Source organism: Sinocyclocheilus grahami, unplaced genomic scaffold (genome assembly GCF_001515645.1).
Source record: "Sinocyclocheilus grahami isolate Dianchi unplaced genomic scaffold, SAMN03320097.WGS_v1.1 scaffold1552.1, whole genome shotgun sequence".
NCBI lineage: Eukaryota > Metazoa > Chordata > Actinopteri > Cypriniformes > Cyprinidae > Sinocyclocheilus > Sinocyclocheilus grahami.
Window position 1 is genome coordinate 165675 of NW_015506731.1, and position 14926 is coordinate 180600.

Consider the following 14926-nt stretch of genomic DNA (forward strand, 5'->3'; position numbering starts at 1 on the left):
GCGTATCGCCAGCCGCTCTCTCTCTCTCTCTCTCTCTCTCTCTCTCTCTCTCTCTCTCTCTCTCTCTCTCTCTCTCTCTCTCACACACACACTCTCACACACACACACACACACAATAATTGTGTTTAATCTCAATGTGCCTGTAAAGTTGTCAACCCAAAATGACAGCAGTCTGACTACTGAAACTACAGAGGCTTTTGGAAGTGTTACATATGTAGGAAATCACAGAACCAACCAACAGAGGAAATCAGACACCCAGAAGAAAAAATAAAATAAACAGAATGATCACCTTACAGTTAATCTATTTATGTAGAACCAAAATCACAAAACCATACAGTATTTTTACATTTTCTGAAGTGTCACATGGCAATTACACCGCATGTGATTGGCCAGAGCATCCATTACCAAAGATAGCAAATTGTACTTCCGGCAGCTAGAAATATATTTTGGTAAATGAAGGTTGAAACGGAATATATTTTCTATTTCAAAAATACAGAGTTCTGGCATGAAACTCTAGATGGCGCAGTCCGATAGGTCTAACTCAATCTGACCTAATGACATCATTATCACATGGCACAGCTGATTGGTTCTCTCCTGTATCGGTAGCCAATGAGCTCGCTGCTCAACACTCAAATATATGAGTAGTGCTTGCCGTAGCAGTTGCAGCTTGCTTCAGAAACCCTCCACCTTCCCCAGCTCCACCTGTATAGATCTGCGGTCACCGTGATTTTGCCAAGTAAGACATGCTCCTGGATCAACATCTTTTGTTGATCAACATTACTGTCCAAAAATACAGACTTAACCCAGTCCCTACCCCTAAACCTAACCTTACCCATAATTTATTCCTAAAATCAGAGGGAAATGATAGCTGATTAACAAGGGTGTAGAAGCACATAATCCTGATTGTAAGCCTAAAACGGACATTTCCTGAAAAGTTATCTCTCAATTCTGATTGGTTGATTGGAATGATGTTCCAGGATCAACAAGGATGTTGATTCAGGAACATGTTGTACTTGGTCAAATCACGCTCACCATAGATCTGCTACGAGGTGATTCGTGTATGCTATATGGGGGTTATTTCATGTATGTTATATTTGCAGCAGCAATATTTCTTACATGCTCACAGCAGCGTGTTGTTGATGTTGGCAGTAGCAAGTCACGGTGCTTGCTCTGCCGCAGCAGCAGCAGCGTAGCAGATCTATTCCGCCAAGACCAAATACATTAACATTGTCATGTACATTACCATGCCAGTCCCTCCGAGAGTTGTCATGGCAGAACTATATTTAATTGAACTTTACTGTTTGCAACATTTATTTAGCATATATTTCAAATATATTTTGGCCACAATTGTTTTAGTTTTTTTTGCCAAATGGGTAAGTGCAATCGGTCTTTAGAACTTATAGACATAACAATCGAACAGCTTGAATAAATGCCAAAAAATAACAGTCCCAGAAATTACTGAAAATACAACAAAGCACTCATATATATTTTTGATGAAGAGTACAATCGCAAACGGCTGTGGATTTGTTTGTGCATACTTACAGCTATCACAGTATATGTGTGTATTTGTGCAAACTTACAAAACCAGTTCTGATTCTCCTGCGCCCACAGAGAAACCACCACTGAGATAAAATCCCAAACACTATATGTTTAAGCAATAGCAAAAGGGATGCTTGCCTTAGCAAGTCCACTAATGAACCCTTGTGCTCATCACTCTTTCATTTAGTAATTTTGCTGATTATGATGATAAAGTATGATTTAGCCCTCACTCTCTTAAAACAGTCATTAGTCGACTCCCCAAACACATGAACACGCCTCCATAACCCCAAATCACAAACACTCTCTCACACCCCAGGGCTGTTGCGTCAGGTCTGGGGTGAAGGTTGAGGTGAGGTGGGGTTTCCAGAGGTTGTGTGATTGGTTCTTGTGTGTTAGGGGAGCGAGAGATAGATGAGAGAGGGGCAGATGATGACACCCGTGGGACAAGCTTAAAGCGCTCAGCCATGCTGACAGGATCTCAACAATGAGGACCCCAGAAAAACAACAACAGCAGCGATAAAAGAGCCAACGGATGAAGCACAAAAGAAGGAGGAGATTTGAGAGGATGTAAGGAGATTTTGAAAGAGAGAGAGAGGGTGAAATAAACAAAGTATCACGGCTGATGTTTTTTTTTCTGCCTTAAGAAATATAAATGAAATATAAACAGACTTCAGTTATTCATTTATTAAAGACTTTTTTTTAAAATACAGTAATGAGATATAAACGGAAAATGTGTGTAAACTGTCAAAATGATGCCAATAAATCATCCTTAAAATAGGGACAGGATCAACATCATCAGTGTCATCACCTTCCACCCACATTTACAGGTGAATTGTTGATTTAACATATGGAAATTGTGACACTTCTGTTTCGCACAGATGCTTCCTGCAATGCATCAAAGAATCACACCTGCCCTGCACCTTCATACACTCAAGACAGTGTGCAATCTGAATGAATAAATACAGACACACTTCTTAAATTATACATTATTGGCCTAGAGGAAGCAGGGGAGTGAAGAAAAACAGAAAGAGAGACAGAGGGAAAAAGAGACAAAGACTGCTACACCCTATTTTGACTAGATCTTTAGTCAGAGAAGACGCATATTTAATATGATGCGAGTGAAAATGAGCTAGTGAGAGACACATACTGTCTGGTCAATATGTTGTACTGTATCTTTCAGTTTATGTAAAAATAATGTCACGATGTAAAAAAATGTTGGTTTCAAATATGTATATGTGTGAATATGTATATGTGTGTATACACACGCACACACACAATATAAATAATACAATAAAATAAATAAATATAAGGCACATACATATATTTTACAACACACACACAGACACATACACATGCATCAATATGAATATAATATATATATATAATTATAATTGTTATATTATTTTCATGACAATTAAGCCTCTGATTCACAGTATCCTACTGTACATTATAAAAATTCTATCATTATTGTAATATTTTTGAAAAAATCATAACATTTTGCTTAAATATATTGAATGAATGAATAAATGAATGAATGAGTAAATAAATAAATAAGATTTTATTTTATATATAATATCTTATATCTTATATGTCTTAATTTTGGTGTGAAATATGACCTGGACATTTCTTCTTGAGATTCACCATTCCCTTGTTTTCACTTGAGGTGAATATCTACTCTGACTAAAATCTATATCAAGTTGGTTGATGTAGTTCCCATTCACTGGAAACGGAGTAACACGTCGTAATATGTGCTGCCAAAACCATAGATATATGTAAAAAAAAAACTCATCACTGTTACCTAACACACATCCTTTTAACATTATGGGGTGTTAGTAGATACATTTGCACTTGCTGAGGCAGAGCGTGTGGGTGGGTATGAGGATATGTGGATGTGCACGGGCCAATAGACAGGTTGCCATGGCGATGGCTCAGCTCCCAGAGCATTCTGGGGAATGAAAGTGAGGTGTGACATATATGACCTATCAATCACATTCTCCAGAGAAAGAGAGAAGGAGATCAAGAAAGAGAAAAAGGTCGCCTGTTAACAAGGGCTCTTGTGGCGGATGCAAAATACAAACATCTGCCTTTCCTAAAAAAACTATGGATTCAAAAGATGAGTCAGTGAGAGCATATAAAGATGCCTGTTTCCCAAACACACACACACACACACACACACACACACACAAACATAGTGATTATCAAGGTCAGATAATGATCAATCACACCCTGTCTCACGGACTTCCCTTGCATTGACATTCATTAGCAGACAGAGCCGTCGTCTGTGTGTCTGTGGGCCAGAGACAGCTCTCTAAAGCCAGCTGTTGAACAGAACCATTCATTAGGGTGGCAAATTTAGCATTTGTGTAAACAAGGAACAGGGCAGCGTTTTGTAGCTTTTAGAATCATGATGCTTATCTAAATGCATCCACCCCCATTCCAGAGCAATAAATTTAGCCTTATTAAAAAAAGGCAAGCATATGGATAGAAACACACCACTGTGTATTAGGAAAAGTTGCTAAATGCGGCTTAAAACACATTTTTAAAACAAATTCTTTAAAGCAGGCTACTAAAATCCAGACTGGCAAAGAATGTAGGTTATTTGTTGTCATAACATCAGTGAAAATACCTGTAATACCAGAAATAAACCCATCCAGCCATTAGCGCCATCTCAGCTGTGTGAGCATGGCATGATGGTATTGACTGGAACATTTCACAATAAACATTTTCAAGTGTTACTCTGTGATTAAATTAATTTAAATTAAATTAAAATATTAGCGGCAATAATAATAAAAAACTAAAATATTACTGCATGTGAAATAAATTGACCAAAGGTATATGATAAAATGATTCAAGTGCAAGGAATTATGGGAATTCCCACAGCCTCAATTTCCTATTTTCAACTTTCTATTAAATGTTTCTTGAGCATCAAATCAGTACATTAGAATGATTTCTGAACGATAATGTGACACTGAAGACTGGAGTAATGATGCTGAAAATTCAGCTTTGAATCACAGGAATAAATTACATTTTACAATATATTAAAATAGAAAAGAGTTATTTTAAATTGTAATAATATTTCACAGTACTACTGTTTTGATGGTATTTTGATCAAATAAATGCAGCCTTGGTGAGCATACTATAAGAGGCTATCAAAAAAAAAATGTTGTGATCCCAAACTTTTAAATGGTATAGTGTATACTGTAGCGAATCAGCTCATGGGGAAATATGAATAATTAATCATAACTAGTTATAATTAATTATAAATATTTAGATCTGCTGTAGATATTTACTTGACCTCTCAGGGTCAACTGTCTGTCAATTCTAAGAACGTTAATTTCCTGGTTAAGGGAAATTACTTTCTTACTGTACAATTCTACTGAAGGATATGTGCGTTCATTCAAAGAAAGGTTTTCCTATGGATTAATTAGAAAAGTGTCAATTTCTACTGTGCACTGTGTCTCTTCCTATGGAAAAGGTAGTGATTTTCCCTACTCACATTCCATTAGGTCGTAAATGTATCTGGTGTCAGGGGTGCCATGGTAACCAGGGTCCTGGACCTTGTTCACAGACAACTTGGCACCCAGTATGTTTATTGGGTGAGGGGTCTGTGAACGTTTGTTAATCTAATGAATAATTGATTTGTTAAATCAAATGAAAAATGGTGTGTCTGATTGGTCCAGACGCTACAATAACTTTTTTATATATAAATATAATTTTAATGCCAAATGTGCTTGTTTCATACGTAATCCTTATAATTCACATACTAAAATTGGCGTTTGATCAAATAAAAGCAAAAATCGACCAGCAATAGGCAGCACAGCCAGTTCTTAGCACTCCAACACTGCCGGCTTGACACTTAATATATCATAATAACATCACTAGGGGCTTCCTTAATCACTTGGATTGGTTGTGAATGTGTTTGTAAGTGTTTTCAGAGAGACAAACTACGTTGAGCAGGAAGCAGTAGCAGAAAGCTCATTAATGTTTCAGAGACCTGGGGCAGATCAGCTGAATATTAACTAGGTCAGTGTTACACAACGACTGGACACCCTTCCCTCATGCTCTCTCTGCTACCATGGAGATGCCAGCATCATTCTCCTGCCTGATCTCTCTCTCCTTCACAACCGTGACAACTGTGGAACCCGGGCTGATGCTTTCAAAGTGAAAGACTTAGATGTTTTCCTAAAGGGGGAAGAATGCATGAAAGATCTAGTTTCTAAGCAACTGATGCTGTGCAGATACTAAAACCTTTACTTGCATCATACTTTACTGACTTAGATCACAGAACACTGTATTTTTTTTATATATGTTGTACAATGTATGCTAATTGGTGACTGATTTGGGGTTGTTATAGAAGAGTATATTCCAGGCCTTTAATCTGATTGGCTGAGCTGTGCTGCACGAGTGAGACTTTTTACAACACTGAGATGTTTGCTGTTTGTGTATTTGTCCATTATAGACTTAAGTTTCACTTACATACACTTTGACAATGTCAAATTAAAAGTTTTACTTTAAAGTACACATCAAATCATAATGTTTTAGCAATCTTTTGTTGTGACTTAAACACGTACACTTATTTTGATGTGTTGACTAACATACTAAAGCACATGTAACGTACTTGATCATAATATTATTATAACTGTAGTGTGTTATTCAATATTACATTTAAAGTTAATATTTTAAATGCAGTAAATTGCAACTTCATCATTACAAATATGAAATTGCATTTTAATAAATCAGATTTGAATACACGACAAGTTTCAATAGTATATTGACATTAACATATATTTTAGTTTACCATAAAAATTTGTCAGTACATTCAACAGTACAATTTAACCATACTTCAATAAAAGTCATTATGAAACTATATATTAAGTTGTACTTGGTTTAGGGGGAGAAAGAATTTTTGCTCAAAAATTGCTTTCACAATTAATTACAAAGAAACTGCAACAAAATTAAATGAATTAAATATGAAATTTTTAAGTAGAATGACAAAAATACTATTTTCTTATAAAAATCTTTGGTCAATTTATAACAAAAAATATGACAGTGTACTTAATTAAAGGGGTCATATGATGCTTTTTTAAAGATCATTATTTTGTGTATTTGGTGTAACAGAATATGTTGACATGCTTTAATGTTCAAAAAACACATTATTTTTCAAATACTGTACATTATTGTAGGTCCTCTATGCCCCGCCTCTCTCAAACGCTTCGTTTTCTACAAAGTCCCTCCTTCCGACAAGCGCAGTCTGCTCTGATTGGCCAGCTGACCCAGTGCATTGTGATTGGCCGAACACCACAAGCACTCGTCGGAAATGTAACGCCCCTTACCATAATCACGAGCTTCATCTTTCAAAATAAATGAAAAGTAAATATAGAAAATATTTAATATTTAACAAATATAAACATTTGTTTTCATGACAGAAGCTCCACAGTGTTCTGTCACTGTCATTCTGTTACACTGTGGAGCTTCTGTCATGAAAACAAATGTTTATATTTGTTAAATATTAAATATTTTCTATATTTAATACAATCACACCAGCGTGATTAGAACGTTCAGTGCGTCATATCATCAGCTGCTAAATTCAAATCTGCGTTCGCTGGCTGGCGCTGAGCCAGATACAGGCGTGTTTTTACAGCACTGCGCATTAACCAATCACACACGATGCTGTTGAGCTTATGAATGCAATGACCAATCAGAGGTGTTCAGATGAGTCATCGCTGAATACCTCTTTCTGGCGAATTGAACAAGGTGCAAATGTGTGTACGGATCTCTAAGATATTAATTTCATTGTGTAAACAGCTTCAGTGATTTTAATGGGAGTTTTTGAGAGTGCTTGAACTAGACTGTCAGTGGAAATGTTCTTTGATAATGTAAATGTTCTTTGCTCTCATTCTATAGGCTGTTATGATTAGTAGCCTAACTTGCAATGTTTTTATTCACATTAATTTTCAATGTTAAATTCACATGAAATATAAACTCAGTCATATTAAAAATGTTATGGCATGACATCCATATATGTTAATTAAGTAAACAGGCAGGTTTTTATGCATAGTTAAGAGATCACATTATACTATAGATCAACATAATCTATAAAGGTGAGAATCAAGATATTTCACGATATAGTTAATGCGTTTGGGGATGTTTCGAATAAAAAGGAAAAAAATAAATAAAGCATAAGTGCTGTTGTGGCTGCTGTGTGTCACATGACCCTTCCCCCACCCCCCCACTCGTGCCCCCTCAAAAACAAATGACGTCCCTGTTCTATAGTATGCTACAAGTGACTGGAAAAGGATTATGTCATTATTCATTTACAAATGTTAAAATTTTGAAACAGGGAATATAATCCCAATCAAGCTTCAAATGTGTAGATGCATCTTAACTTGGGCACTACGAGAAGCTAATCTCTATTGAGGAACAAAAAAGCAAGTTGCAATTTCAGTTTTGATATGGCCATTAGTATATGCTAATATAAGATTTCATAATAGGCACTGGGCTCATATTGGCTGTTATAATTTCCCTGAGGAGCTCTTGAGGTATGAACACAGTAAAATACCAGCCTTAGCAGACCAGTGATTTCACAGACAAAACTCAAGCCTTCCAAGTACAGTATAATTAGAATTATTAGAAGCTGCATTTCAAAGATCACACAACTTCAAAGCTTTATTGCTGATTTAAAATATGGTGGTCCACCTGAACAATGACTGACTTGTTATAGCTAGGCATCAACTATTTCTTCAGCATGACAATATATGAGAATGAATGTTTGGGTGCTTTTTGAAAAGGTATATAACGGATCATAAAATGTGACCTTCATAATGCGAGTCTGCACTTCAGAGCTGATTTTACTTCACATTCTCAACTGTAGCCAACAAAACTGTATACATTTGTACTTAAAGATATGTGGTCATGGTCCCAAAACAAAGCTGGGATCACAACAATCTGCTCCCTGCAGGGAATGTCATTTAATTAGGCTCAAATTGGCAATCCTCAGTATGTCTCACTGTAAACCTACTAAACATTTAAAGCATTAGGAGAAATATGCCAACAGGAAACTGATACTGAGCTAATCTGCCTGTTTACTTATATACTTTAGGGAGAAAATGTCCTAAATCTGACAAAATATCTTCCTCTGGGGACATCAGGGAACATTCTCTATGGTAATGATGATTGATAAATACAGTAAATGTTTTTTGAAACTGAAAAAAAGGTTTGAAGGATAGAGTTAATAATTACAATTTTAAATTATTCAAATAATTATAATTAACATGATATATGAAAATAGTAGTGTAAGCAGTGTTTGTGTCCATGTGTCTGTTTTAAATGGACAACTGACATAAATTATTAAAGACATCTACTATAGGGAAAACTGATTCATAATTTACGGCTTAACAATGAATTATTTCAGAGCTGCTGGAAAAGTTGTTAAGACAACACCAGCAAAAAAAAAAGGAATATTAAGAATATAATTTTATGAATATTTGTAATTGGCTGAGAAGATACCCTGTGCAGTACCTTATTGTTATATTTAAATTATATACACTACCATTTAAAAGTTTGAGGTTAGTAAGGTTTTATTTATTTTTAAAAGAAATGAATACTTTCGTTCAGCAAGTATGCATTAAATTGATCAAAAGTGACTGTAAATACATTTATAAGGTTTCTAAGCAACTGACGCTATAATGTAAAAGATTTCTGCTGATTTTTGATTGTTGTATTCATCAAACAATCCTGAAAAAATGTATCATGGTTTACAAAATAATAATAATAATAAATAAATAAGAATACTTTTTTATAATTTTTTTTTACATTGATAATAATAAGGAATGATTCTTGACATATTAGACTGGTTTCCACAGGATACTGAAGACTGGAATAATGCTGCTAATAATTCAGCTTTGCCATTACAGGAATAAATACAATTTTAAAATATATTCAAACATAAAACAGATATTTTAATTTAAAAAGAAAATGTCACAATATTATTGTCTTTTACTGTATTTTTCATCAAATAAATGTAGCCTTACCAACTCCAAACGTCTGAACACTATAGTGTGTTTTTTTTTTGTAAATTTGCAACAAAAAAAAAAACTTCCATAGCAGGACACAAAATTTTGTAAAGAAATGAATTTTTCCACAATGCCTCTCACCTGTCACAGCTGGAGCCGTGGGCACCGAAGGAGTCACATGCGCAGGGCAGGCAGCCGATGGTGCCGTTGGTGAAGTGATCTTCCTCACACTCTTCACACTGCAGCCCAGTGTAACCCGGCATACAGTCACACTGACCTGTCTCACGGTCACACTCGTCAGGGTCCGACACTCCTTCACCACTGCAGTTACACACCAGCTCTTCAGAGGAAACACACACAAAGGATTGCTTATATATGAATTTTTGACAAGCAAAGAGGGGCAATGCTAAGAAAATCAAATACTGATATAAAGCACCAACAAAGTCATCCTGTATATCTGCTCTCCCTAATATCTTAATGGTTTCCCAGCTATTTATTTATTTTTGTCTTAATTTAAACCTAACTTAATGTCAAAAATATTTATCATCATCACTGAATCAACCTAAATATATTAGGTTACAACAATAAAACTAAATGTAAGAGTTGGATCAGGTTGAAGTAGCTCTGTATGGCAACAACTGCTACTATTTTTTTTACAATGTAGGTTTAACAAAGCAAAATCTTTCCAACAGAGCCCCTTTGGGGTGTACACATACCCCATACTAATGGAGAAACAAATGATAAACTGTTACCCGTACAGCGTTGAAACTTAAAGTCCTGTTAATGCAGCATTGCTGCTCTGTAGTAAATCTCTCCTTCAAGTTCAAGTCCGCTACGCTTCACAGTACTCCATCTTGCTGATCTCTGCCAGCTATAATAAATGACTCCCTGCAGCCTGATTCTTTGATAGCTCATTAAGTTGATATTAGACTGAGAGAGTGCAGATCTTTAGTATGCAGGAGAGGATGTAGGTCCTTGGAGAAAAAACACAAACTCTAAAGACAAATCAGGCAAATTCCGGCTGCTGGGAACAACTGAAGCTTGTGCAATTCTATATCAACTGAAGTTAAATCAAAGATGATTTTCCAGCAGTGTTGCTGCAATATTTAAAAATCGATCTGAATTATTTGGCTCAGAATTATTGAGTTGACCAGCAACATCTGGATGTGGAGACCAGCTGCAATTAGATCTGGAATGGAATATAGTTGGTTGTATATGTTTTTTTATTTATTTAGGTACAACTGGCAGAGACAGTAGAGAGCCAGAATTGAACCTGTCTTTCCCAGATGAACGGCATGTGCTAACTGCTAGGCCAGAGCTCCTCTATGTTTGCTTACGATCAAATGTGTTTGATCTCAAAAAAGCAAAGGGGGCTATATTTACAAAAATGTAAATCTGAAAGAGCGCATAATTCAAGCAAAGAATAAAATATATTAAAATAGAAAACACCTAATTTAAATTGTAAAAATGTTTGTATAATATCACTGTAATTTTTATCAAATAAATGAAGCATTGGAGACTTCTTTAAAACAAAAACCCACCAAATGAAGCTATTTGACTGGTAGTGTATATATAACAACACAATAATCAATGCACTCAGTCAGTAAGGCATAATGTACATCCAGCCGGTTATCTCAGAATACACCCCGACAGGGTGATCAGGATCAGGTCTTGTATCAGCCTGAAGGGGTTGCCACATAAGTAAATAATTAGACGCGAAATATTGATTTGAGATATTTGAACGCAAAGCTTCCGTGAAGACAACAGATGCGAGCAAGTGGCAAATTCAAACTAGACGGACATTTAATGGAAAAGGTGCAGTCAAACCACTTATTACACAACATTTCACCACAAAAATAATTAAGGCAATAAAAGAATTAAGACGAAAATGTTTTAAAACCTTACCAGTTTGTTAGTTCTCTTATAATCCATTACAGCGTGCAAAACAATCGTAGCAAAATGACAGCAGCTGTGTTTGTATGAAACGAGAGCGAGTCCGCAAAACCAGGATGACACAATTAAATAATTGTACACCATTTTGAATCGAGTTTTAATATTTTATTAGCTAAACAAACGCAAAGCTTCCACCAAGAAAAAATAGTTCAAGCAAGAGTACAGCGCCGACTGCTGTTACCCAGATGAGCCGGTTGTTATCGAGGGATAGCATACATCAGAATGTCGCGATTGACCGATCAGAATCGAGTATTCCACAGTAATAACCTCTATTAACGAACACAGTCAATGTAATGTTTCCAATAACATTAAAGGGGTCATATGATGCGATTTAAATTTGTCCTTTCTCTTTGGAGTGTTACAAGCTCTTGGTGCATGAAGAAGATCTGTAAAGTTGCAAAGACTAAAGTCTCAAATCCAAAGAGATATTCTTTTAGACACATCTTTCAGACAAACATATTCTTCTGTCCATTAGTTGCAGTGGAAACGGCACTTATCCTACTCCAGCATACAGACACAAGTGCAGGGGGCAAAGAGAGTTCACTGGGCCATCTAATGCACAGCTGTTATGATCTAGGTCAAAGTCGCTCACCTCTAAAATCATACACATCATAAAGAATTTATCTTTTTCCATTAGAATATTTCAAATGTGCAGTCAGATGCCCCTCTAGCTAAAGTCTTATACATAACAGGAAAGCTCTGACAACTGCGAAATGCATCTGAATTAGTAAAAGAAACATGTAAACAGATGTCATTTCTAGGGTTGTATACCATTCAGAATTTAATCGCCTTTTTTAGCAATGCCTTTTAAATTCCAATTCAGTTCTTGAATTTGAATTGATGTAGCAAACTAAATTATAATTTTAAGAAAGTCAAATAAATATGGAAGAAAATGAAAAGAAATGTATAATTAAACATAAAAATTGTACTTATTGTAGTTTTCAATAATAATTTCATTTTTCTGTATATGAACTACCCTACTATATGTTTTCATATATAACACATATGGAGTATTTCCATTAGATCATCAGAAATTACATAATAAATTAAAGCTTAAAATAATTATAAAAAAATTAAAACAGCAAAATCAAATAATAAAATCAATAAAACGTAAAACTAAAATTAAATGAAAAAATATATATATAATAGTGTGAAAAAGTGTTGGCCCCCTTCCTGATTTCTTATTTTTTTGCATGTTTGTCACACTTTAATGTTTCAGATCATCAAACAAATTTAAATATTAGAAAAAGATAACACAAGTGAACACAACATGCAGTTTTTAAATGAAGGTTTTTATATTAAGGGAAAACAAAATCCCAAACTACATGGCCCTGTGTGAAAAAGTGTTTGCCCCCTAAACCTAATAACTGGTTGGGCCACTCTTAGCAGCAACAACTGCAATCAAGCGTTTGCGATAACTTGCAATTAGTCTGTTACAGCGCTGTGAAGGAATTTTGGTCGACTCATCTATGCAGAATTGTTGTAATTCAGCCACATTGGAGGGTTTTCGAGCATGAACCGCCTTTTTAAGGTCATGCCACAGCATCTCAATAGGATTCAGGTCAGGACTTTGACTAGGCCACTCCAAAGTCTTCATTTTGTTTTTCTTCAGCCATTCAGAGGTGGACTTGCTGGTGTGTTTTGGATCATTGTCCTGCTGCAGAACCCAAGTTCGCTTCAGCTTGAGGTCACGAACAGATGGCCGGACATTCTCCTTCAGGATGTTTTGGTAAAAGGAAGGGGGCCAACACTTTTTCACACCACTGTACACACTCTGACATTCAAAAATTGCATAAGCCTAACACACCAACAAAATGTCATCTAATTCAAATTCCAGAGCAACATTCAGTTCGCAAATGGATGTGGCTGATTCGTTCTAAAATTCCAACTCATGAATGTAAAGAGAGTCAATTTTTAAATTCTGAATTTGCCCAACCCTGGTCTCTTCACAATAAAAATGCCATCTGGACATTTTAGACACTTTTTTACAAGATGCCTGTATAGTGAAGCATATCACTCTAAATGTAAGTGTATTTCTATTTAGTCTCCATTCTGAATTCTTAGCCCACTTTCTCTGGCCCTTAAGCTGTTATCTAAAGGGCTCCCATAGCACTTCATAGTGTCCTAATAAAGGTGGTCTTAGACACAGTCCATGCTTTTGTGAACATTGTCTCCCAGATATAACCTCACCATCAGGAACAATGGCTGTGGAATGTCTAATCACAATGGCAGGGCAGGGAAGGGTTAAACATTAATTCTGAATTTGCCCAACCCTGGTCTCTTCACAATAAAAATGCCATCTGGACATGTTAGACACTTTTTTACAAGATGCCTGTATAGTGAAGCATATCACTCTAAATGTAAGTGTATTTCTATTTAGTCTCCATTCTGAATTCTTAGCCCACTTTCTCTGGCCCTTAAGCTGTTATCTAAAGGGCTCCCATAGCACTTCATAGTGTCCTAATAAAGGTGGTCTTAGACACAGTCCATGCTTTTGTGAACATTGTCTCCCAGATATAACCTCACCATCAGGAACAATGGCTGTGGAATGTCTAATCACAATGGCAGGGCAGGGAAGGGTTAAACATCTGTAGTACTTGTTGCCTGTTTCTGATTTGGAAATGCATTGATGTTTTTTCAAGATAATTTCTAAATGTGTGTAAACATCTAAACCCATGCAGCATAAAATCACTGGGGTCAATGACCCCTTTGTAAATGCACTGGTGATAACTGTATCTTGGGGATTTAACATTATTATGGAAAAGTAGGCCAAGTCTACAGATACTTCCATATGAACAATTGATGCACCCAAACGACCATTTCATGCAAGATTTATGTAGACTTCACTCTCATTAACAGTGTGACCTGGTTCTTTAACACATACACACAGTGACTAATCTGTGGCCTTTATTTCCTACCAGCGATTACCAGCAGCACACTAATGAAACCATTCTAACAGCAATGTAAATAACCTCAGCTGAATATATACTGGAAAAATACTAGCTGATGCTGTCCTTTATCTGATACAGCCCACAGGTCCTGAATCCCTTCATAATGAAGGGGTAAAGTCAGGACAGATAAACAACTGAGTCTGACTATTTAGGACAAATACCCTGCAGCTCAATCAATGAAGGGCCTGTATGAGCACATTACAATATGATTTGCCATATTATATCAATGGATAGGCACTTACCCAGCATTAGACATCATAAGATAGACTGTTGCATAATAATTTTATGTAAATAAAAAAAAGTCAAGTTGTATATTAAATCATTGCATGGATGGATGGAAGGACAGATTTAGACTCTATGGCTGATATAGGCAGATGATAGATAATGGACAGACAGACAGATAAATAGACAATTAGATAGATAGATAGATAGATAGATAGATAGATAGATAGATAGATAGATAGATAGATA

General features: G+C 35.8%; 1 protein-coding gene across 1 annotated transcript in view; it reads right to left on the reverse strand.

Moving 5' to 3' along the window:
- Positions 1–14926, reverse strand: part of LOC107571139 (multiple epidermal growth factor-like domains protein 9) — a 25380-nt gene that overhangs the window by 7190 nt on the left and 3264 nt on the right. The window contains exon 2 of the mRNA XM_016257424.1: positions 9693–9891. Coding sequence (XP_016112910.1) covers positions 9693–9891 — 199 coding nt within the window. The remainder of the gene's footprint in view (positions 1–9692; positions 9892–14926) is intronic.